Source organism: Acanthopagrus latus, chromosome 7, assembly GCF_904848185.1.
Source record: "Acanthopagrus latus isolate v.2019 chromosome 7, fAcaLat1.1, whole genome shotgun sequence".
Lineage (NCBI taxonomy): Eukaryota > Metazoa > Chordata > Actinopteri > Spariformes > Sparidae > Acanthopagrus > Acanthopagrus latus.
Window position 1 is genome coordinate 30344333 of NC_051045.1, and position 25228 is coordinate 30369560.

The 25228-nt window shown below is 38.9% G+C and overlaps 2 protein-coding genes and 1 long non-coding RNA gene across 4 annotated transcripts in view; 1 reads left to right on the plus strand and 2 right to left on the minus strand.

The window, feature by feature from the left end:
- Positions 1-134: 134 nt before the first annotated feature.
- On the minus strand, positions 135-6765 carry pofut1 (protein O-fucosyltransferase 1). Its single transcript, XM_037103777.1, has 7 exons — positions 6590-6765; positions 5940-6061; positions 5388-5570; positions 4917-5029; positions 2516-2708; positions 1469-1711; positions 135-1225 (listed from the first exon to the last, which is right to left on the minus strand). Exons 1-7 carry the CDS (start codon positions 6723-6725, stop codon positions 1031-1033), a joined length of 1185 nt encoding a protein of 394 aa, XP_036959672.1. The 5' UTR covers positions 6726-6765; the 3' UTR covers positions 135-1030.
- A 12497-nt stretch (positions 6766-19262) lies between these two features.
- On the minus strand, positions 19263-20584 carry LOC119023172. Its single transcript, XR_005076190.1, has 2 exons — positions 20194-20584; positions 19263-19626 (listed from the first exon to the last, which is right to left on the minus strand). It is a non-coding gene; the product is annotated as an uncharacterized LOC119023172 (long non-coding RNA).
- Positions 20585-20972: 388 nt separating this feature from the next.
- plagl2 (pleiomorphic adenoma gene-like 2) overlaps positions 20973-25228 on the plus strand; it is a 46995-nt gene continuing 42739 nt past the window's right edge. The window contains exon 1 of one of the 2 annotated variants that reach the window (XM_037104974.1): positions 20973-22662. The gene's annotated coding sequence lies outside the window, so the exon portion shown is untranslated. The other variant, XM_037104975.1, reaches the window with a different exon arrangement.

Below are 25228 nucleotides of genomic sequence, written 5' to 3' on the forward strand. Positions count from 1 at the left end.
AAAGTAGCCTGGCATATCTGGCAACCAGGTCTCAACGATCTTGTGCAACATAGTTTAACGTCGGCATATCAGCTGATTCACTTTACTCACAGCCTGACTACCAGTGAGGGAGTTCGACAGAATGAGGCTGTTGGTGCCTTAAAAATGAGTCACTTTATTAATGAAAAACATCATAGAAAATACTTTACTTCAAATTCCTTTCATTCACTGCTTTCACACAGTGGACCACAATTAGCTCACCAGAAATTCCCACTTTCATTTAATCAACTCAACCAGTGCAAATCTATACTTTTGTCTCGCAAAACATCCCCAAAACCATTGTTCACATTCACCGAATAACAATACTTCCCCGCACAACATTCAGCAGTATAACACAGAATTTCATCAGTTTTTGGTCCTGGTAAAAAGAGAGGTCCTTCTTCCTCCCTATAATTAGTACTGTATGTACAGCAGGATCAGTTACTGTGCTCTCCTTGGAATGAGGGGCAGAGAGGACAGGAAAGAGCAAGCTGGAGAGACATGGAGGAATGGAAATGTAGAGAGAGAAAGTGAAGAGGGCTAAGAGAGAAGGAGAACATGATCCCTGACACCTCAATCAGTCTTTGTCAGCATTCACTGAGATCACCAGATGTCCCTCTAACATGTCTGGCTTGCAAAACATGGTTGAAACTACAGAATATGAAATTAGCTAAAGCAAATGTTCGGGAAACTGTGTTAACCTACAAGAAACGAAAACTGGTTCCCTGTATATTGAATTAAAACAGGTACATTTTCAAGCAGGGAACAAAAAATATGTTTCTTGGTAGCAGTGTCCATGTCATCACATTTCACAGACATTAGTACGGACCTGCTACATCCTATTTTATAAACCCTTTCTCACAGATCAAAACCTATTTCAAATAGGGTTGGCCCTCACAGCTGTGAACCATCACATCAGTATAGAGTTTCTTTGCCTTCCACATGCCATCTTGCCTCGTCTTAACAGTCGTCCAGCATTAGCGGCCAGATGATGACCATGTGACTCTTGAGCTTAGAGTTCTTCTTTGTGATTTAATCGCCCAGGCTCGTCCATGCCAAAAAAGGAGGATGGAAGGCCATAGACGTCCCGTTGTCTCTTCACAAAGGCGGAGAAGGATGAGACACAGTTGCCAATGAAGTGGTCAGCTTGACCTAAGATGTACAAGTCCACTTGGGCTGAGTTTGGCTGAAGGCTCACCACTTTGATCTAAAAGACAGAATTAATAACATTACAAAAACTCCCAGGTAAACCAGTAAAGTAAAAGTTTGTCTCAAAAGCCTCCCGCACAAAATAAAATAAGAGAAGAAGAACAGTCATTTTTGTACGAGTCTATACTCTGATGAGGAAATTACATGATATGCATTTATTGTAACACATGACAGAAACAAAAGGCACCAAGTTAAAGTAGACATGAATTATGCATGCATAACAGAGGCTTTACAAACCCACCTTGCCCTTAAAGAGCTTTTCAATATCTCTACTGTGAGACTCAGAGTCAGTGGCGATATAGACAGAGCGGGAAGAGGTCTTCTTAACCCACAGCTTGACAGCCCTGCGGATCTCTGTCAGGTCAGGAAGGCACATGTTCATGGTGAGAGGCAAGGCTTTCTGCCGGTTGTAGCCAACACACTGAGGAGACGCCATGAAGTGAGGACCTGTATCACCACTCTTCAGCATTTTGCAAGCATTTTGCTGTTAGGAGAGATTTACAAAAAAATGTAGATGTGACTAGAGGATGAAGTGGATTAGATGCAGCCCAGCACCAAGCTGTACATCTCACAAATTGTAAAGTTGTATCTACCATGGTTCTATATTGACTGAATTGACTAAAAAGATAACCCTGTGATTTTCCGTATTTTTCCTAAAGTCAACTAATCAATACATATCTTCTTTGTGCAAAAGTTGGCCACACTGTTGCACTGGTAGACATGTTTCAACATTAACGCACACAATGTAGTTCAATTTGACTCAACCCCCAATAAATCATCCTGTTGCTGTATCAAATGTGGATAAAAGATGTTTTTATAGACTTACATCCTCAATTGGTACCACTGGGCTTGTTACAGACAGGCTAGGGCCCAACACATTGTTGGTTCTGATTGGTTTTTTTTTAATGGGATTTGCTGATAGTAAGAAAAGTGTTGAATATCAACAGCCTTTTACTTCTAGGTAGGCAGTAGGCACTGAAAGCAAGACATTGTCAACAACAAGCTGACATGAGCAACTAAAGACACACTTTGGTGGACTGATGTCATCTGTGCAATGGGCAAAGATTTTATAAGAGGTGCATTTTCACAATGACATAATGAATGATTCCTATTCGATTGTCCTTTCCTTGTAAAAACTAATGCAATGTAAAAATGTAATGTCTATTACATCAATGATGAACAGTTATGTGATTGTCTATTTCCGATCATAAGAGTGAATTAGAAAGTGACGAACAATAAGGAAGACAAGCCACCATCGTGTGTCTAAATCCTGGCTTAAGCATCTTACCCAGTCAATGCCAATCCTCAGATGAATGCCAACATATGGCCTGGTCAGCAGGTTAGCAATGTGCTCTTCTCCCTCCTTTACCATCTTGTCTGACCACACCACATAGCGCTGCAGGCCCACATGCTCCTCTGTCACTGGAAACTGGGCAGGAGCTCCAGGCATTGCCAGGACTGGGTGCTCAGAGGGAGGGAACCTAATCCAACAAGGGAAGCACGAAGAGAGGCTACCTGTTAACAGCTTCAGAGTAGGCACTACCGCTGTCATTAAAAATCAGTGGTTAATGGACATCTTGGGGACTTCATCAGTCAGTCATTATGTCTACAGCACGACCATTACTTGATTTTTGGAGTGGTACCACAAGGACACAGAAAATGTAAAAATCGATATATCGGCTAGGGCTGTAACAATACACCAAACTCACAATTCGGTTTGTATCACGATTTTTGACCCACAGTTCGATACAAACCTCGACTTTTTTTTTAAACATTTTTTTTATGTAACATTCCAATAACCTATGTATATGATACTTGTCTGATAGTATCAGAGGTGCAGTATTGTGGAGGGCGTGTCTATCTGATGGTCTGTTAACTGCACAGATCCCTCACTCAACTTTATACAGAGAAATGTCCCACAAAGCAATGTTACAGAACCAAACAACAGTAACGTAGTAACTGTAACTGTCTTTGGCAACAAGGAAAAATACCGTAGCTGTATGTCCTTCCTCCCACCCGTCCTACCGACTCCTCATCATATTTCTGCCCGATAAACAGTGTCTGTCACCGGCACGTGTATCGTTACAGCTTTAATATCAGCCGACAAACACACATTTTTTGCAATGATCCCTCAAATGTGGTTATCAAAAACTTGAGAAAATATATGTAATAGAGACAAGATAGTGTCTCAGATGTAGTCTGTAACAATTTTTTGGTCATATTTGCTTAAATTGTAATTATGATCTGACAGAATAAGATACAGGTCAGCTGTGTAAAAATCTGCTGTCTGTGGCTCCACCCTGTGGCTGTACTTTGATTTGCAAGAATCCATTGCCCCTGGATCAACATGACCAATCAGAGTCAAGAGGAGTGTCTGAGAAGTGTCAATCATTCTCATGCATAAGCTGCTGGCAGCCCTCCTCCCTCACAGGTGCAGTGTCTGCTCTTACCTGGTCAGATATATTCAAGCTCAAACTGTAAACAATGGCAGAGAACAGACAACAACAACAGAGCCCTGCAATATTCCTCACATCGCAGTAGATGGAGTCGCCAGGTAATCATTCAGGTAATCATCATCACCATGTTGCCTTTCTGAAGCATGAGTAATGTTCTTTCTCTCAACCAATTCAACCACTTCAGAGCATCCTGAACACAAACTAACTTTATAACTGCCCGGTCACTTGCAAGACACTTTTGCTAACCAGAAGCCATAAAGACAGAGCTGAACACCAGAGTTAGCATACAAGCTAACAAGCTAGATTTACCCACAAGCTACGTAGCTCGACTGCAACATTGTACAGCGATATGCACAATTGCGAGTATTACTGTAACTGCCACTGCCAGAGCATTGTGGTTAAAACATAGAATGAAACATCTATCAAGCAGGGGTCCTTACTTGTCCAGCAAAAAAATGCTTACAAATCCCGCAGCTCCATCCACCTTGTAAAAGATGCTCTGATATTTATCCTATACATAAGATATTGCCCAGTATGCGCTGCATGAGGGAGGGGGGCTGCCAGCAGCATATGCACGAGAATGACTGTCATTTCTCAGACACTCCTCTGGGCTCTGATTGGTTGTGTTGATCTGGGAGCGGTGGATTCTTGCAAATCAAATTAGGGTAACTGAGGGAAGCCACAGACAGTGGATTTTCACACAGCTGACCTGTATCTTATTCTACTGTCAGATCATAATGACAATTTTAGCAAATATAACAAAAAAATAGTTACAGACTACAACTTTAAAGGCTGCATCAAAGTGAAGTGATGTTGTGAACTTACCAAACTGTTCTACTCGTTCCTGTACTTGCCGTTACCCACTCAGTCAATCATATTGAAATTAAATTGATAAATTATCAAAAATTTTATTCTTACTTAATTCTTACTGTTTCATAAAATTACCCAAAAATCATCCCAACAATGTAATTGCAATTTCAGTATTAAGGCATTTGGTCAGCAATATGGTGATAATTGCTGTTGCTCAGTCCCAGTCCAGTCCTAGTAAAAATTAAGTGCTTTTATGTATATTTAAAAAAATGTAGATATATACAATTTATCCCGATGTGGCCAAAAAAATTGCAATAATATTTTCAGGCCTGACTATTGGCCTTAAACTATGGGTGGGCTGAGTTGTACCGATGTTCCTTTTAAATGTTTCTATGGAACAGTGAGACAGCTCCAACTACTCACTTCTTCATCCACTGAGGTTGGTGGTAGGCACTAAAAGAAATCCCACCAAACAAGACAGATGTGTCAAATTCCACGCCAACATAGTCCCAGAATGGACCAAATGGGTTCCCATCCTGAAAATAAATCAGAGCAATCCCTTCATGTCAGAGCAGTCTTGTAGCAGTGGCATCATAAATTTGAGGCTATGGTTCATAATTTTTGATCTGTGCACCAACAGGGGGCAGCATTTCATTATCAACCTTTTAAGTTGCAATCTCAAGAAGGTGACAAAAAATGGCTGAGCAATAAATAAAAGGTACTTTGGAGTGTTTACTGCTTTCAACTAAAGATCATTTTATGCTACTTTACTTAGTAGTTCATCAAAATGAAATGTACCTTAGTATTACAATTGAAAATTGCAACCAATATTATCAGATAATCATACTTTGTTGTACCCAGTTAGACAGGTGATCCACCCCACTGGACTCTCACCTTCATAGGGCAGGACTTCTTGTCTGCACTCCGCTGTGCAGCAGTCTCAAAGCAGTAGGCTCTTCTCTGTCCTGGGGGCCAGTATTTGGGAGCCAGCTTCTCCATGAAGTCCTCCAAGCTGACCACACGGTGATAGGCAGACAAGGCCTCCAGCTGGAAGAATTCACTGTAGGGCACATGGACCTGGGTAGAATAAAAAAAAGAAAGAACTGAGTGAAACAGCACTATCCATTTCAGGATTAAAGAGTAAAGCTGTTTATATAGTCATGTCTCAGTTGTCAACAATTTGTTTTCAGTGGCCTTTGGTTCAACAATAATGGTGCTTTCTGGCAAACAGGAATAACATACACAAGAACTGAATACCACAAGTGTAAATCCCAGGGGGGACAGCAGGGATTTATGTGACCTGGCTACTGTAAAAGCCCAATGTCCCTATGGGAGGCAATATCTATATTTTGATCTCCATTTTAAATGATCACATTTGTGTGATAGCAGTCAGTGACAGGTTGTCACTGCACGATTTGCATAACCTACATCACTGACTGTACTCACATTGGTGTAAGGGGGTGTATGGTGGCGGTACACTATCCAGGGAGGGACTGCCAGGGTTCGGTTCAACATCTTTGCAAACGCCAGAGATCCCAGGAAGTGGTCTGCCTGGTTTCCAAAGCGACCTGTGAAATAACATTGAGCACTTTAGACTCAAAGTTAGATTTGGACTCCTTACAACGCTGATTTCGACTTTATACTCCTTCTCGTGAGAAGTAATCTGACACTTGAATGACTGTTGAAACATTTTGTGCACCTCCGTATGACATGCACTACACGTAATGTGTAATTTGTAAACCCTGTTCAGTAACATCTGTATTACACTTAACGTTACTAACGCCCCCACTTTTATCCTTTGCCCCACCTAGTTAGCTAGGTGTTAGCGCTAGCTACTGATTCATCGCGGCAAGCTAAGTATTAAAATGTTCTCCAAGTTCAAATGTCATCGACATAGGGTCCCCCTTGCTGAACTACGGTTTAAAAGTATGTCGAGCTGTACAATGGCTCATAGCAGAGTTCAGCAAATGTTAGGGTTCATATTTAGACGACGTGCATTTTTGTCGATATTAAACGCCAGTCTCAATTATGAATCTATGAAGTTTTGGATTTGCGAGCTCTGTTCTTCTCATTATCAGTTGCGGAGTAGAAATTACCCATGCACGGGCAGTATAAAACGTAGCCATTCTCATCCCACTTCAATTCTTCGGGAAAGGTCCGACAAGTTTGCAGAAGAAGTGATGAAAGTAAACACGTAACTATCAGAGTATGTGGCTGATGTTTAACCGCCATTGTTATTCATTTTATATCCCAGAATGCACCGGCTTTTCGACTTCTTCTTCTTGGGTTTATGAAGTTTTCCAAGCGCATATCAAAAACGTCTACCTCCACCTACTGCACCGGAGACGGTGGCGTGTGGAGATTGAAGGTCGGTTTTCTCCATTGTGTCCCTAGTTACAACATTAAATGCTGTATCAATGGACCATCAGCGCTGAATAATAGATAAAATAGCATGTAAGATACCTAATACTGATTTATTTTTTGTTCAGCTTTCTGCTGCTCTCAGCAAAACTGCATGCTTACTGTAATGTGGTCACACAAAGTCACACTTTGTCATTCAGTGCAACCACAGAGGAGAGTTCATTTCCTGTAGTCCAGGTGATATGTCCACTTGTAATGAAATTGCAAATCTTGTTTGATCATTACAGCTATACTGAAGACATGGTCAAGCTGGTCCTAGTGTATTATCACACACATTGTTCATATGAGCACCAAGCATTGATGCTATTCCATCTCTCCTGCCCCCCGTCCTTTTCCTGTGACTGGACAGGTTGTGTGGTGAAAAGGTGCAGTGGGCCAATGCTCTTACTCCAAAACACCTGCTTGCTTCTGTAATGAGGAAAACAGCATTTCTGCCTTAAGCAGAGTGTTTCAGCAACTTTAGGACTTTAGACTTTTATTTACCCACATCAGGGAAACTGACTTGTCACAATAGCAGGTAGACAGACATACAAAACAAAAAAAAAGACATGGTTAAAAATCTAAAATGTAGCATAATATGGAGGAGCTACCAGCCACTGCATCTTCATGCAACTTGATGATTGATCAATTTATGAAAACGTCTATCGTAATTGTGTAGTAACACTTAATGGTGGTGACATTTAAGGCATGTGACCGTGATGTAGTCTGTTTAGCTTAACATTAGCTTTTTACTTTTACAGACTTAATTTATGCTTTGAAAATCACAAAAGTTGTGTTCATCTGTGAAGATTATCTTGCTGAACAAAGGATATTTTTTGTGTTTGCCACAGAGATTATTTTTTGCCAATATTCGAAAATCTAATTAAAAAATCTCTAGCTATTTCAGCCCAAAAACATAATTTATTGGAGGTTTTGGGGTACCCCGCTAGAATTTTTGTGTATTTGAATAAAGTGTATTTGTCATATCATGTAACCTGGTTTACTTTAACAAGTGGTTTGATACTTTATCTGGCTATAGTAGGTAGGTCCTACATTTTACAATATCATCCAGAGGAAGTGCCCCAGATCTCATATTTCAATATATTAAAAAGTTACAGCATGTAAACTGTTTCAGTGACTAATTTATAATAGCTTAAATAGCTTCTTAAATAATAATGGCAGAGAGCTGAACTGCAAGGGATTAAAATTAAAGCTCTTCCTAATTAGATGCATTTAATGAATTAATAATGGTTTTGTATGAAAAGTTCAATTTTTGGCGTAGTGCTGGTGACCTGGATCTTTGTGATGCTCTGAGGCTAATTTATTGAATCTGTTATCCAGAAGACTGCAAATAGTTTAAGCTTCACATATACTTGTACAGTAGACAACAAGTCTAGTGGGGAAATCTAAAAAAAAACAGCTCAGCAAAACCCAGCAACATCAAACATATTAGTGCGTACTTCGCAAGCTAATACAAGCTCAACTGCTGCTTGCAAGGATATATGCATTTACATTTAAATTTCCATTTAGGGCATTAAGAAGATGCTTTTGTCCAAAGCAACTTACAATAAGAAAATAATGTGTGCTCTCCCGTTAGGACATCACATGAGTCTCTTTGTTGATCAGAATATCCAGATAACACACAGTAACTGTATGTTTTCCTAGACGACTTAGACATCCCAACTATGATAAACCAGGATAAGACTGCCCCGGATAAACATTTAACAGTTGAGGAAATGTCAGAAGCTGTGCGATGCATGAGAAGTGGAGAGATCCCAGGGCTGGAAGTTTTGTTTTCAGACAAATTGTTTCCCCCCACTAGAAATTCTTGAAGAGGCCTATCGCCCCATATCCTTAATGTGCTATGACACAAAATTTCATTGTAAGTCTTCAGCAAGGAGGCTAGAGATTTATGTTCCACCCCTAATTTCTAACAATAATTTTCGCAGGGTACTGAATATACTACATGAACAGCGTGATGCTAAAGATTGATTGAATGATTACAAGACTGAATGGAAATACCTGATCGTGGTCTTGGCAAGATTTGGGATAGGTGAAAAGTATCTCAAGCTGCTGTACTCAGATCCATCAGCTGAGATATTAAAAATAACCTGATATCCTACATTTTAGTCTTTCACAGGGGCATGTGGAGAGGCTGCCCACTATCCCCTCTCTTATTCTTGTTTGCTATTGAACCATTGACTTTGCGCAATGGGCATTTGAGCATACTGATTTCCTTTTTGCGAATGATATTATTATTCTGTCTAATTTGACAAGATCTATCACAACACATCTAATCAACGTTTTGGGGGAATTATCTGGATACTAGGTTAATAATTCCAAATCCACCATACTTATTTTGAGCAGAAATGATAGACAAAACTCAGAGGAACTCACCCCCTTTTCAGCTACCCAGGAGTGGGTAGGGTTAGGGTTAGGGTTAGGGTTTTTTACCTTGATTTTCCTCTTGGCTTTGGTTTTTAGAGATCTGACAAAAAACTCCAGAGGCAAATCAACATGTGCTTTCATGAACAACAATTGCTATCTGTCTCTCCCACGTTCATTTTGTTTTCTTTTTCTCCCGTTTTTTCACTGCAAGTCAGCTCACAAACAACTTGGACAGTGTCATCCTCTTGTGTGTGTGATCTTGTAATTTGTGACCCCCTGTTAAGACTCCTGTTTACAAGAAAAAGTTGTGTAGTGTGAACAATACAACAACTTAAGACACTGAAAGCTGTGTAGAAACCAAGGCATTCTGTGTTAACTCATGTGGGGAGCTGAAAATGGTTGATGTCCTCCCTTTTCTGGCACCAGTAACTGAACAAAAGGCTAGTGGTTTTTAGACATCTAAATGCAGACATGTCCTTAAAGCCCCTGAGAACTTGAAAAGCCATTTCTCTATGGACAGAATAATTATGATGTCACACTAACAACAAGAGACACTTACGGTAGAAAACAGCTTTTCATTTGCTTTGCAGATATGTGAAATCAGCAAACGTGTTTATTTCCGTTTCTTCATTTACAGCCATAACACAGTTGTCTGACATCTAATGTTTCTACTGTGATTATTTCATGTAGAGTGTTGCTTTGCTCGAGTCTTTGATATCTACACAACAGCAACATCTCAGTCTTACTGCTAGTTAGGACTAAACTCAGGCTGTCATTTATTTGTCTGTGGCTCAACAGGTAAATTACATCTCGTATTAAGTGTTGTTATTAATAAGATGTGACAGCATTTCAAATTAATAAGATGTTTACAGTTTGAAAAAACATCATGAGGGCTAATGGTGATGTAGGGGTTTCAATCTTGAAGGTATTGTAAACAAAAACTGCAATTCAGTCTATAACATTTAATATTGTCACTTAAATGTTAAACTCAATAATCAAATATCTTTCTCAAGAATTGTATACTTCAGCTCTATAACCTGACCTTGAAGGTCTGATTTGATATGATTTAGTTGACGCTGGTCTGGAATTACAAGCATAACCTGATAACCAGACTGAATTATGTTTCACTGAATTCATATAAGTTGTGTTCATTTTATTAACTTGTTGATCTGATTCATTAGCTAGACTACGAGCAAACCCACATGCCAAGCTCTGATTGGTCAACTATATCTCAAACTGGAGGAAAACCAGCTTCACTGTGGACAACACAGACCTATTTAAATCACTGAACAAATTTAAAATGTTGTTCAGAAATCTGCAACCAGCCTAATATAAGAAAACAAATACAATTTTGATTGAAATATTGCTAAATTCTGATTTGTGTACAGAAATGTGTGACATCACCTCGCTGAGTCGGGACCACTTTAAACCAGTGAGAGCATACACAAACAAACACACAGAAAAATCTTTCTAACTTCAGATTATGTTCATGTGAGAGTCAATTGCTAATTGCAATTGTGAGAAAATTAAAAAGCTAATTTAGCAACTAGATTAGCTCATTTAGTATTTGTACTCCGAAAAAATAGATGTACATGGTCTTGAAGCTTTTACTTCCTCTGCCAAAACAGCTAACACCTATTGTAATGTATTGCAGAGATGCAAAATGGTACTTGGATGACAAGTTCCCTTGATTTACTCACTTCTTGTGCAAAGTGTCACCCTGCACACCTTGCTTAGATAATGTAAAATAAGCAGGGCCAGACCAAACAATACAGGAAAAGTGAAGTTTACTTTTAGCACACTGATATAATTTTAGACTTACTTTAGGTAAAATGTTCTTTAGTTGTAAAATGTTCTGCCTCCTTCACATAATTTTGTCACAAACATTTGATAACCACGTTTGAGGGATGAATGTAAAGCATGTACATATATCAGCCAATATCATCGATATCCACATTTTGTACTGTATTAGTATCAGACCCAAAAACATGTATCAATCAGGCTCTTGAGATAAATAATTAGTGATTCTACATAATTAAAGTATTTGATGCAAAAAATCTCCAAAAAATGTAACAAAAAATGTAATGAGCACCCTCACACTTTCTGTGCCTGGTTCACAATTTTAATACAGCCAATAAAACTTCACAGTGATAAAAATGTATGACAAGTTTGAAGATGGATGATTACTTAGTACCTATGTAATGATATAGTAATGACTGCTGAGCACTTCAGAGTGTGAAACTGTTGACAGGCATCACAGCTGTGTGGATTATATTGCAAGATGGTCTAAAGAGTGATTTTGTGGATGATGTGTGCAAGTTTCAATCTTAACTGGGACATGAACTTCTGAACACTTGACACAGCTCATGCAGAATGACAATGTGAGAACACGCTAAAAATGTGCAACTGTTACCCGCACATTAGTAAAGGAATATTGGAACCTGATGTTACATGAAAAACATGCTCTTAAGCTAATCAGTGCTATGTCTAATTGTACAGACGCTGATGATACAAGGAGCAGTGTCATTAGAGGTTCTTCAACATGCCCAAAGCCAGAATGGCAACATGTGGACATATGGATGCAGTCTCGAACCATTGTAACTTTCTGTGGACTCTCTGCAAGCCTGCAGCTAACCTGACAGCTACATGAACCACTAAATGTTAAATATGCCACATTAAAGCTGGGGTTGGTAATTCTGTTCAGAAACACTTTTTATTGTATTTGTGTACCATCTCTAAACATCCAGACTGCAATCAAAATATAAAACATTTGGAAAACAAAGAAAAACAACCCACCCTTTCTGCATCTAATCAGTTTTAGCAGCCCAGAGATCTTGTATGGACAGTCTACCTGTCAACCTATCCTTACCTGCCCACACTGCGCTGACTCTCCCCAAGAATGGCAGAGAAACTATACTACAATTTTCATTACCAGCTGTACCTACAGCAGCCTGTACTATTAAACAGAGCAACAAAAGAAAAACTGACCTGGAGAAAGCTACAAACAAAAAGAAGTTGGATAGTTCAAGAAATGAAATGAGAGTCAACATTGGAGTGACTGTTCAGCGATGGAGACAACTGATGGAGTGAAAGGCCTGAACACTGACGCCATGGTAGCTGTATCTCTGTTGGACAGGTAATAAGCTGGTTTGTTTTGGCCGGGGAAATGTATTATTACTCTGTATTATGTAGTCAGTGTAGCTAACATTAGCTCCTTATGTTGTTGTCGTTTGTATTAGCCCATCATTAGCATCATCAGCTTATAGATAGTGTAAGCTAGCTGGCTATGATAGACTACTGCTGTATGAAACATATTAACATGTAACGTCACCATTTACATGCAGGCAAACGTTTACACGTACTGTGGATCTAACAGGTGTTCACACATGCACTGCTACCCTGGGCTGTTTGGACATTAGCCAGACGAGCTGTATGTGACACCAGCTAATTATTGTGTGCTACACGTGGGAAAGGCCATGTCCACTGTTCCGAGGTCATGGGGAGATGGCATTTATCTGTGAATATAGTTTACATTGTATTTGTAAGCAGATGTCGTTAGATGGTATTGAGGTGATGTTCATTCATTTAGCCTTTGGACGGGATGTTTTACAATGTGCTAATGTATCTTGTTTCTGTGTTCTATAGTTATGAGATGGACGCATCAACTTCCAGCCTTCAAAGAGTCATTTCACGACAGAACCATGTCCTGATGCTTCCACTATTCCTGCAGAGTCGCTCTCTGACAGGTGAGTGTAACTTGATGCTGGTAGCAGCAAGGGTCAGACCACTGTTATTCATGTAAGATGTGTCTTTGATGGATACGCTTCAATACATGTGTCCTTCTTTTCATATCAAGTTGGTTTGCTCTGTGTGCAAGAATGTGCTCCTTAGCAGGGATACAATACAAAAAGGAATGGCGTCATTTCATTAGCTGCACCAGGAAAATGCTTCAAGTGGTGGTCTTAGCTTTTTTTTTTTTTTAAAGCGAATAGACTTTGCCTTTCAATTCATGATCTGACTGTCAGCTGACCACAGCAGAATGTGGAAAACACAGAATGCACCTAACAAATAATCGCTCACCTCCAATCACCTAAACTCCCCATCACAGTCCTGTGCTGTCTTTGAGAGAATTGGTATGCCCCATAAACACATTCAGATATAACTTTATGTCCTGCATGCACATTCAGTTCTCCATAGTTATTGTCATCATTTTTGCAGAGATGATGGAACGCCCCTCTCTCAGGCCAGGTACTCCAAGGTGTACAACAAAAGGTCCAGCAAGTAGAGCTTGTACACACTACAGTCAAAAGACATTGTAAAAATAATGTGATGTAAATTAGTTTGAAAGTGACATTTAGTTAACAGGTCATTACTTTAGACATTCTTGTGCCTTCACTTCCTCAGACACCGCTGGCTGCCCTCCTGTCCTCCTCTCTGATGTGATGATGTGCTTTGCACTGGTGTGTACTTGACGTTTTAGCTTTATCATATCTAATGTAACCATAGCCAGCTGTTGCTAGATAACCAGCAATAAGTGACAACATCAAAATACACTCTCAAAACAATTTCTTAATGCTAAGAAAGCTAGCTTGACAGCTATCAGCACTGGCAATGGCTATGTTTGCTCTTTAAGTTCAGTATGATAATATTAGGTGTTTACTTACAGGTGAATGAGACATGAGGTCTAGTTGTAGTTAGATGTTGTGATGAACACCATGCCTTTGGGTTTGGAGAGAGGCCTGAGTGCAGGGGGCGGAGTTTACTGGCTGGATGCTTTCAAAATCAAGCCTGGGGTTATTCCAACTTACTGACCCCATCTTTAAGATCATTATCTACTGTTTAGAGGCTGAATGAAACAGCCAATAATATCAGCTTACAGTTCCTTTTCATTATTACACCAAGTACAGCTGAATGTATGCACTTCAGTTGTATTCAAATATATTATATATCATCTAACAAATAAAATTCAGCCAAAACACATTAAAAGGGGCCTTCATGAAGTCATGGTTGTTTAAAAAGGGAAAGTTGGATGTTTTTCTTATTTTCCATCATCTAAATACACAGATAACTATTTTATTGTTTTTTCACAACAGCATTTTTTGATAAATCTTATGATAATTATATATCTTTATATGCCATTAAGTTCCATATTCTTCATTAGAAATTCTTTTTTTTTTTTGTCATTTAAATTTTTATTGGCAGACAGGGAGTCAAGGCAGCCTTTATTGTTATCTAATTGGACCCTCTGGTCTTAAATGAGAATCCGATGCGAGATGAGAACCCCTTTACGAGACCTTTATATTCTGTTGAGTTGTGTACTTAAATTATCCCAAATGTTTCCAACAATATTCAGACTAGAAATATTTAATTTAATTTGGTAATTTGTCACTACAACTTCTGCTTCTACAGTTTCTGCCGTAGTCATGTAGTTGCATTTTGATCAGTGATGGTGGTTGTTTAATGATACAGACATAAAGTCCCATGATCCTATGCTATTTATGTCTTTTGTTTTGAATGAGAGACCCCTAGTGGCAGGAATTACATACTGTGCATTTAAACCAAAATCAATGTGTGTTTTTGTCAGTCCTTCACAATGAACACTCTGAGATGTTTTTTACTCGGGCCTTTGCTTTGAAGATACTTAATCCCTCCACATCCTCCAGCTCAGCCAACCCAGTCTAACATATTCTTTCTTTGTATTCAGTCACTCTCGTTTTTCTTTTCTCTGATGCTCGACAGCTGGCTGTTCTTTCCCTCTTTTACTGTGTCGTTCTCGGTCTGCTCCTCCCCCATCCCTTGAACACACACTGTTTTTCATTGTTGGAGATGACAGCAATGATAACAATGCATAGAACCACAACTCACAGTCGGAGACATGAGAAAAAGACAGCGAGAGAGAGACTTCCTTCAGGTAAACGAATGGCATTGATCACAACCACCAAGTGAAACATAAAAATGTACACCTTACTTTACTAAATTCTCCCCTTATTATTGGATATGGATGTGGTTATTGTCATGGCTTTTTATTGTATTAGGCAATCAATGGTACAGTTGTCGATCTACATGACATGTACATTTTTATATGTATGTCTGAGTCACTGTCCTGTGCTCTAACAATTTCATTTCCATTTTCGAATCTAAAAGTTCCTCCGTCACATAAGACATTACTTTGTGAAGCTTCTAAAGAAGAAGGTTAGACTGACATTTCATAAAAACATCTGCTGCTGTATATATGTCACTCAAGTCTCCCCCTTCCTTCCTCTCTGTTATAACCTCTGCCTCCGTCTTACTTGCTGTTGCTACACAATAACAGGTCCAGCACTCTGCCAGTTTCCTTTCACAGCAGGCAAATAAGGTAGTCAGCCTCAAAAAAACTGTTGACCACTCTGTGTTGTTATTGACAGCCTGACTTTCAGCTCAGCTGAAGGCTTTTTCACAGATCCAGCATTTAAAAAAAAAAAATATAATTAAAACTTGGTCAACATGAAACTCATCTCAGCTCGAGAGACTTTTTTTTCTCAAACTGCAGTTTAGATTTTGAGAAAACGACCCCGGAACTCTGATGACAAGAGTTTGTTTTTTGTTTTTTTCCTAGAAAGTTTTACTGGGAGTTAGAGGTGTTAGAGCAGTTAGTTTCAGAAGTTAAGTGCCTTGTGTAAAAACAAAACAAAACAAAAAAAAACAATCCAAAATAAAAGCAATAAAAACTTAAATGAAAAAAATATGTTGATAAAGAGGTGTTAAAAACACTAGCCCAAACTAACAGAACTATTGACAAAATAATTAATAGTTTTTCTCTTAGCCAGGATCCCAGTGTGACAGCAGTGCCCCTTAATGATGTGTGTTGAAAAATATACCTTTTCCTCTTTAAGCTTTAACTTAACATGTGATCTTGTATACTTTTGGGGCTTCTAACCTTAAATTAAGAATCTTTACACATATACAACAATGAAATTAGCTTTAAATATGGTCGAACTGTAAATTCTGTCAGTAAGTCTGCTTAAAATATTGTATTGTTTTAAAACCCACTCTCACATAGAATGAATAAAGTAGGGAACAAATATCATAACATATCATAAAAAATATTTATTTAGAGTTGTTCTAAAAATAGCCAAACTAATAAAAACTGTTGACATAATGCCTATATTTTATTGTATTTTCTTCTCAGCCCCCGCTATGAAAGTGATGTGTCTTAATGAAATAGATACAAACTTGATATGACATAAAATTGATAATGAAAAATAGCAAAACTATTAGGGTAAGGGTTATTTTAAAAAGTACTTCACTGGAAAGATTGCCCTTGCATGAAAATGGGCTGTCAGTAGAAAGACACAGTTGATTTGGAAATGACTCCTACCTGAGCAGAGAACAGAGAAAAAGGGCTGTGATATCCCTTTCTGCTCCAAAGGTAGAAAACCTACAACAACCACGCCGAAACACACCAATAAACACTCCTGGTGTTTGGTTTTGACTCCAAACAAAGTCCGTATTGACACAGGAAAGAGCAGGGTGGCCAGCTTTTAGGTCACAAATAGACAATGAACAGGGTCGTGGTTCATATTTGACCAGCACTGCCTTGCTTTACAGTCTGATAAGATTTCTCTCTGCATCTGTTTTCATGGTACAGAAACAATGTGGTGGTGATTTCCGGTTTAAAATCTTTCTCTATTGCAGCTAACATATATGAGAGAGAAGGGGTCTCTCCCCTCCTTATTGATGTAGATACAAACAAAATGTGTCTAACATGACAATAACAAAAAACAAAAAACAACTCATTTGGTTTGTACTATACTATTGTGATATAACACTAACAACACTGCCAATGAAATGCCTATTTTTACTTTAAGATCTCATCTCAGGCTGGATCCCCTTTGGCAGCAAAAAGCCTTCATGACGTCGATGTGTAGCTGGTCAGGACACTCCACGTTCCACCCATCTACCTTATCAACCTGCTGCAGACCACGGGAGCTGGCTGTCTGCAGCCTGATACTCCACCTCATCACAGAACCGTCAATATCAGCTGAGATAGACGTCCCATACCATTTACTCTGCGCTACCGAGAAATGATCAGAAAGCAGATGCTCAGTGGTTACATCATATGATCATTAGCTATCTTTCAGTGCAGAACCTCTCTGCCTCATGCACCGGCATGTTGTGGAACATCTGTTTTGGTGTAAACACTTGATGAAACAAGTGTTTTGAGCAATAACCACATTGATTTTTAGGATGGGAGAGGTGTATTTTAATCAGCCTTCACTTGTGATGTAAAAAGTCACACAGGAATTTAGTGGGATCAACTAATCTTTTTTCACTAATTTAAATTGAGAAGTTGTATTTATTTGAGGTTAATTAAACTTTACATTCCTAGATTTTATATTCAGACCATTTCTTAAACACAGTTCTTCTAACCTGAAGTCTTTGGACATGAAATAATGAATTGTAGGGTTATAATGTAGATTGTTCAAAAACATAGTCAGCATATTAGTGGACATCTCAGCATGAATTGTTTGTCAGTTAAAGCTCTCCTGAGAGCTTTATTTAAAGAAAACATACATGATGGAACTTGCTTTGTGTCTTTAATACATTTTGAGATCGTTCCTGGTTGTTTCCATTCACAACAATGAAAACATTTTTAACCACGATAAAGGCAGGTAAAGAGTATTGCATTAAGTCTTTCCCCCTCACAGTATTAACTGAGAGAGTAGCTGAAAGCAGTGTCTGATGCTGTCTATAAGCCAACACTGGAATAAAGCTCCAGTAGCAGCAACCTCAGCTGAACTGTGACTCTCTTCAAACTGAGAAAATGTAAAACGAAACGAAAGGAAAATTGTTTGTTCATTAATTAATATGACTGAATAGTTGATTCTTAACATCTTAAAGTTTCACAAAACACAGATTTAAACTGACTTTGAACTAAGTGAACAACTTAAGTTACCTCAAATATTTAAGGCAGCAGTTGAACTTACATTTAGTATTGATGGAGCACTTTGATGTTGGTTGTGCTGCGCTACTGGATGGTTGAATTATGGCCATTTATTACAACAACAAAAAACTCCCTAAAGAATTTCTAAAATAAATATACCCCCAGATCCTGAATCCCTGAGACAGAGGAGCATTTGACCACACTAGAAGAGGAACAAAACTGGGTGGGAAAATCATGCATGTCCACTACAGGCGTCAGTGCCATGTCTGTGCAACGGGAAGAGAAGATGGTGTCCCTGTCTCTGTATTTTGGCGGTTTCCCCCATCCTTTCTGAGCTGTTTATCACCATCTCCGCTAATGTAAACTGCCCATCTGTTTTAACCAAAACACATAAAACACACACAGTCATTTCCCACCCCCCACACCCTGAAAGTAGGGATTGCTTGGTACTCTGGTGGTGGCAAGGAAATACACACCAGATGTGAACAGTTGTCCCCCTTACTAATTGCTATTGTGTTCATTGATGCTAATTTTAGGTTTGTGCTGATGTGGCCAGAACTTGATTAGTGCACTTCTGTGCTTTTGATTGAAACTTTGAGAGTATGCATGATTTTAAAGTGATGTGATATAATGGTATTGAAATAGGAGCTGTGAGGTACAGAGTATTAAAGCAATGAGAGATCTGTTGTACAATGCCATAAACAGACATGTTTCTACTCAGTGCCTGATGAAAGCTTTATTTAAGGGAGCCCATGGCCTGCCCTGGTTGTCTCATTAAAGAATTTGAAAGGCTGGCTTCCTCATCCCTTACAGTGCATCTAATCAGGACTGATTAGCTGTGTGGTAGCTGGAGACTCTCAGAGGCGTGGGGCTGTGGAGACGGCTCCTGTTGTTGTGCTCAGTGGGCGCTTTCTACATGTGGGGGGTGTCCTAGACTGAACAATACCAGAGAAAGTCATTGCAAAACTATATATTAACACACCACCATGCAACCACCATTAGCCTGACTATGGTTGCACCAGCTACACTGTGCTGCAACTGAAATATCAATAACAATGAAAGAAGTCTGAGCTCTTTATCCTGTGATACTGCTTCACACCATCTATCCTCAACCTCCTGTTTCTCTATCATCAGAACACTTTATGCAACATTATAATGGCCATTCAAATAATGTTTATAGATGAACTACACAGTATTCATGAACTTATAAACAACAACAGCAACTTTATAGTAAACAATCTATTGTGCAGTTTTGGATGTTTTCCAGAAGGGCTGTCCAAAGTGTCGTAGCACAGGTCAGAGTGACACTGCATTATAACAGTGCAATGCAAAAGGGCCTTTGAGGGAAAAACCCTGTTTTACAGCATCCTGCAGGAGTGGGATGACCATAACAACTGCACCTGACTGCAGCCGATCCTGAAACTGTGGAGCAACGATTAAAACATCATTTTTACAGTGTTATCATGGCATTAAAACATTCTGATAACCACAAATCATTTGACATTTGCCTATTAATGACACTGTTATAATGCAATACTACAATACAGAGTGGATGCTGTTTATACTCATAGTCATTGTATCTTTCTGTTTATATAAAATATTTTGTACCCATCCTCATTTATCACAGGCTTAATAACCCATTGTCTTTGGTTTGGTAAGATTCATACACTTTAAAATGGTTCATGAAGTAAGTTGCCTTTACAACTCATTTTGAATGTCAATAGAATTTGTCAAATTTATTTTAGAGTGGCATAATATAAGATATTTTTATTTAAATGGATTTATTTGTATTTCTTTAAAGGATATTTTATTTAAATTTAAAATCATGCATCATTTTCTAACAATGGCCTCATGCAGAAATCGTCTTTACATTTATCTGAAGCCTACAATGTAATCTGAACATCTGATTTAAACATGGTCTTAAATGTCTTATTCTTAATGGCTGTCCATATATAATTCACTTTGCCTAGATAACCTTATTTGCCTCACCTGTCCAATAATTTCCTCTCTGGCTGCTTTCAAAAAATAAAAGTTTGCTTGAAGACAGAAACCTATTTGACTGCAAAATATAGTGTGTCTAAAATGTTTTAGATCCTGTTTCCCTCTCACATATTTTACATTTCAACTGGACCTGGACTGAACAGTACCCCTCAGATAAGGACAAAATTCTACTGGACCAGTGGAGTATCAAAATAACACCTTTTGATGTTTGGTCCAAATTTGTTGCCTGTTCTCAAACGTGCATCTGTCTTTTTGCTCCCAACTCATCGAAAATATGTCTCCATCTCTCACTAGCACAAACTGTGGTCACCACTGCAGCAGCAGGTAAGCCTATTGTGCTTTAGGATGCATCTCACCCTCAACAGCTGGGGATTTTCGAACCCGCTGCCCTGTATTGAACACGCCGAAAGGCTTTTGATGCTTTCATGATCGGTCGGACATGTCGGAATTATGACAGCCCGATAGACTGCTAATCAGAGCATTAATAAACACAACGAGACTTCTCCTCGATGTATATATGTGTGTATATATGTATACATATAAATGTATTATTATTATTAGTAGTAGTAGTCGTATTATTATTATTATTATTATTATTATTATTATTATTGTTATTATTAATAATGATAATACAACGATAATAATAATAATAATAATAATAATAATAATAATAATAATAATAATAATAATAATAATATGCCATTGTTATTATTATCATTATTATCATTATTATTATTATCATCATATAGTGGTCTGATGGAATTTAAAGTTGCCTGGTATTTTTTAAACAAGGTTTATTTGATAACTTAGGTAAAGCATCAAGATCCGGAACTGCAACATAAACTATTATATCGACTGTACGTCAATTGTAAACTAAACTAACATGAAAATAACCCTGCGTTTCTATTGTTAGTGTTCAATGAACTATTATCTGGAATAGCAATGAAGTAGACGGGCAAGCGCGTTTTAAAATATGAGCAGCACTTGAAGGCAGCATTATTGAAGACTCCTGCTCCCCACCCCCCTACCCTCCTCTGTGCACAAGCATATTCACCCTGCGGGCTCGGTGGGGCTGGGAAGAGGTGGTGGGGGTTAGGGTGATGAGGAAACGAGTTGATGTGCCCTGGAAGTAATCCCCCACCCCCCACCACCACAGCCGAAAAAAAGAAAAAAAAAGAAGAAGAAGAAAAAAGGGGTAAAAGAAAGCGCAAGGTGGGAGAAGCGGGACTCCCACAGTACCACCGTTAGCCTTGAACACGTGGGGATCCGGGCGCATCCACCTTCATGCTGATGTGCTGCTGTCCGCTTCCTCCATGGTGACACTTGTTGACACTGTTAAACAGAAGGAAAACAATCGGAAATTGCAGAAGTTATTCAAGCAGCCTCTGTTTTTCTAGGCAGATACTTCTTCTTATTCTCCTTCTTGTTCTTTTAAACAATTTAACAATCGACATTTATTTATTTTTAATACAATAAAAACTTTGTGTGTATGCGCAAAAGACAAGTGTTAACTTTTGTAAGTGATGGAAACCAGAGTATTCCGTTGTTAAAGAGTTTATGAAACTGAGATGACACCGCGGTCATTATGAATATACACTGATTCCTGTTATTACGCTTTGTTCATAATTTCAAGTATAACAAATAAACACCAAAAAAACCCGACATTTAATGAGGAGAACATTCATTGTTCATGTAGTAGCCGAGTCGGTTTGCCACCAGAGAAAAGCTTAGTATTGATCTCATTTGTGTTCGCACTCAGAGACAACACGAAGGGTGAAAACACAAAGCCAGCTAAATTAAACTAAACAAATAAAGATAGCGCCATTTCATCAATGCCAGTCCTGGGATTTTATCAAACAATGTGCAATGTTAATAACTGCAAAAAAAGCCTAGAAAGTTATTAGAAACATTGACATATTGTCTGTCAAACCTTGACAATATTAAATCAATTCAGGTCATATTTGAAAATTGGCTCCGCAATATTATATGATTAAAAATACATTTCGGTTTTTCTTCTATTTGAGAATTGAAATGTTTTTCCAGAGGTCCAGTCTGCGGGCCTACAGACTGCACGTGAGCAACAGAGATGTACCGCTGGTCACTGGGAGGACTGGCTGCAGGCTGCTGCTGAAACCAGTAAGCTGTCCCTGGTTCAAAAAAAAAAAAAAAAAAAAAAAAAAAAAGTTTGTGAAAGTGGCCTGACGTCACACTCCCACAATGCTTACCGCCCCATAACTCCGCTGCAGCCTGAGGGGAGCCAGACTGACTCTCAGGCCCCGAATATAACAAAAATATTGAAAAAAATAGGAAAAAATTATTAAAACACGCGATCGAGGGCAGAAAAGAGCGGGGAGCGGTGGCGTGGGCTCTCCCACGGCGGGTTTGTGGTCCGGTCCGGGATGGAAGGTTGCCGGGGCTCCATGTGAGATTGACTAATGCGGTGCTGGAAACTTTTTGGTGGGTAAACTACTCTTTTTTTCGCTAAGACCTCATAATGTGGCTGCACGTCCTGGCGGGTGCACGGGTGCCTTTTAAACTACTTTACGAGCTTTATATCAACTCCCAGCTCGGTCACTGTGACATATCGCCGTGCGCGACACTTGAAGTGCAGTGAACGTGTTGTTACTGTCGCTGTCGGACTTTAGCGTAATTTGTGCTCCTTTCTGCGGCAGCGTGGAAGGTTCTGGGTATTTAACTTTTAATTAGGCGATCGGCTCCGTGCACCGCGAGGCTCTTTTTACTCGATAAATATGTTGCAAATGCGAATGAGTCAAGTTGTAAAACACGGCGCACTTTGTCCAGCGGGCCTCGCTGTTTACGTCTGATGTCCTCTGGAAGTTTTCGGCGATGTGGTGAGTTTTTAAGAAATTTCCGAGTATTTAGAAATTGTGGCACGCCACTGCAGAGGGGGGGGGTCCCGTGGTGTGGTGTGGTGTTGTGTTAGTTTGCGAGTCGAGAAAAACTGTGATAAAGGGCGCTGTAAAGTGGAAGCTGCTCGGTGTGTGTGAGTCCATCTCACGGTTCCATCCAGTAAACTGAGAGTTGTGTGTCTGATATTCAGGCGTACGCTGAAACCTTGAAGCCATTGTTGTTGACTGGGTGTATATTTAGCCCTCCACTAGGTTATCTACGGCTTCTGACATGTTTTGTCGCTGATCGGAAGTTTTGTGTCTCTCGCCTGCATGTGTGAGTCTCTGTGAGAGAGAGTGTGCGCTTTTCCTTGGAAGCGGGTAAATAACAACCGTGACCCCATGAAAGGGGGGTTGGGGTTCAAATCTGGGGGTTCACTTTCTTCACTTGTTACTGAGAGCTGTCTTGGCTGTAAGCTTCTGCTTTTTACACATTTGCTGATATTCATTAAGATGAGAAAATAATGAGAATCAAAAGTACTTTGTTGAGCCCTAAGGGGAAAAGCAGCTATATTGCAGTTGCTCCTACGATAGAGAATTAAGAATTAAGTAAGCATAACATGCATACAGTAATACAATATTAACTGCCTGTGAAGAATTTGTGTGTTAAAACTGTAACACATGACTACTATTTTCATATATACTTACATTTAGAAATATACATTTTATTAGAAATAGAGAATCACCATATGTGCCCCGTACCACACTATAACTACAGTGTAGATAATGTTGAGTAATATTGTATTGGTAGTAATCAACAAATGTTAATAATACAAATAATGAAAGCAACAGTAGAATATTGCATGTGAAATGAACTTGAAAATCCTGCTCCAATAGGAACTAATGATGAGCAGTGAGAATGTTGCCTGCTTTCATCATACTGTTTCTTATTTAGGTGTGTTAGTCACTGCACTATCATTGTATTATTTATTGCTGATGGTTGTTGTCTTGTTGAACATGGGGCTCACACACAGAATGTACTTTATGACATTTACATGTTTTCATGACATGAGCTCGGCCTACAGTTGATTAGCAGACTTCTTGTGGTTACAGGAGTTATTCACGTTTAAAGATCTATTCAACCAAATGGGAGATTTTCTCAAGTCTTTGATTTGTTTATAAAATGTCACACAAGTTAAAAATACCTTTTTTTGTTTTTGTTTTCTTAAACCCAAATTGAGCTCTTCATATTACTTGTTTTGTGCCCAAAGACCAAAAACGCAACAGTATTAACTGACTATCACACAAAATAAAGGAAAACCAAATCCTCAAAACTAACCAGTTGGACCTGGGAACTGATGTTTTACTGATGTTTTTGTTTTTCTAAAATAGCTGCAGATATTTCTTTTTTTCATTTGACTAATCGACTGTTTGTCTCAAGTCTAGATTCCACCTGCACAGGTCGGTTTTTCATGACACAGAAACTCTCCTTCTACATCAACTTTGCTCGTCATTTGATTGACAGTAATTTTATGAGATAATTGTGTGAGATATTAAAAACAGCATGTAAAAAAATAACGCTCTCTGACTAATTTGAATGACGTTCCAAACTGATGTAATGTGTTCTGTATGTTTTGCTTAGAAAAAAGAGGCAATCCGTTTTTTTAGGGGTAAATGGAAAAAAATAAATGTTCTGAACTCAAATCAGAACTTCTTGCATGGCTGCAACACTAATGAAATAGATACATATATACAGTGCTACATGGCTTAAAAGTTCCTCAGGAGTTCCCAAAGATTAATGTCAAAGTGACTTTAGGTGTTTTTTTTGTTTTCCGCCCCTGTAGCAGCGTTAAGACAGGCACTGTTCCATCAACGCCTCCAGCTACATAATAAGGAAATGGAAGTGAGTTTGTCACGAGACAATGCCTTTGCTGCTGCCAGTTGTAGTGGAAGTTGAGACCCATGTGTTGATCTCTCACTATAACAACCCTGTTTGCGATGGACCCGCTCCACGGGCTTTAATTACGTTTCCTCCAGAGATTTCTGCAGCATTTGGAATATTAGGTGAGCTTGTTTGTGTCCTTGTGCACCTGTTTTCATAGGCATTGACAGATACACATACATAAACAGTATCTCCTGTGATTAGTGTTAATAGTTGTACCAAGCTTTAAATG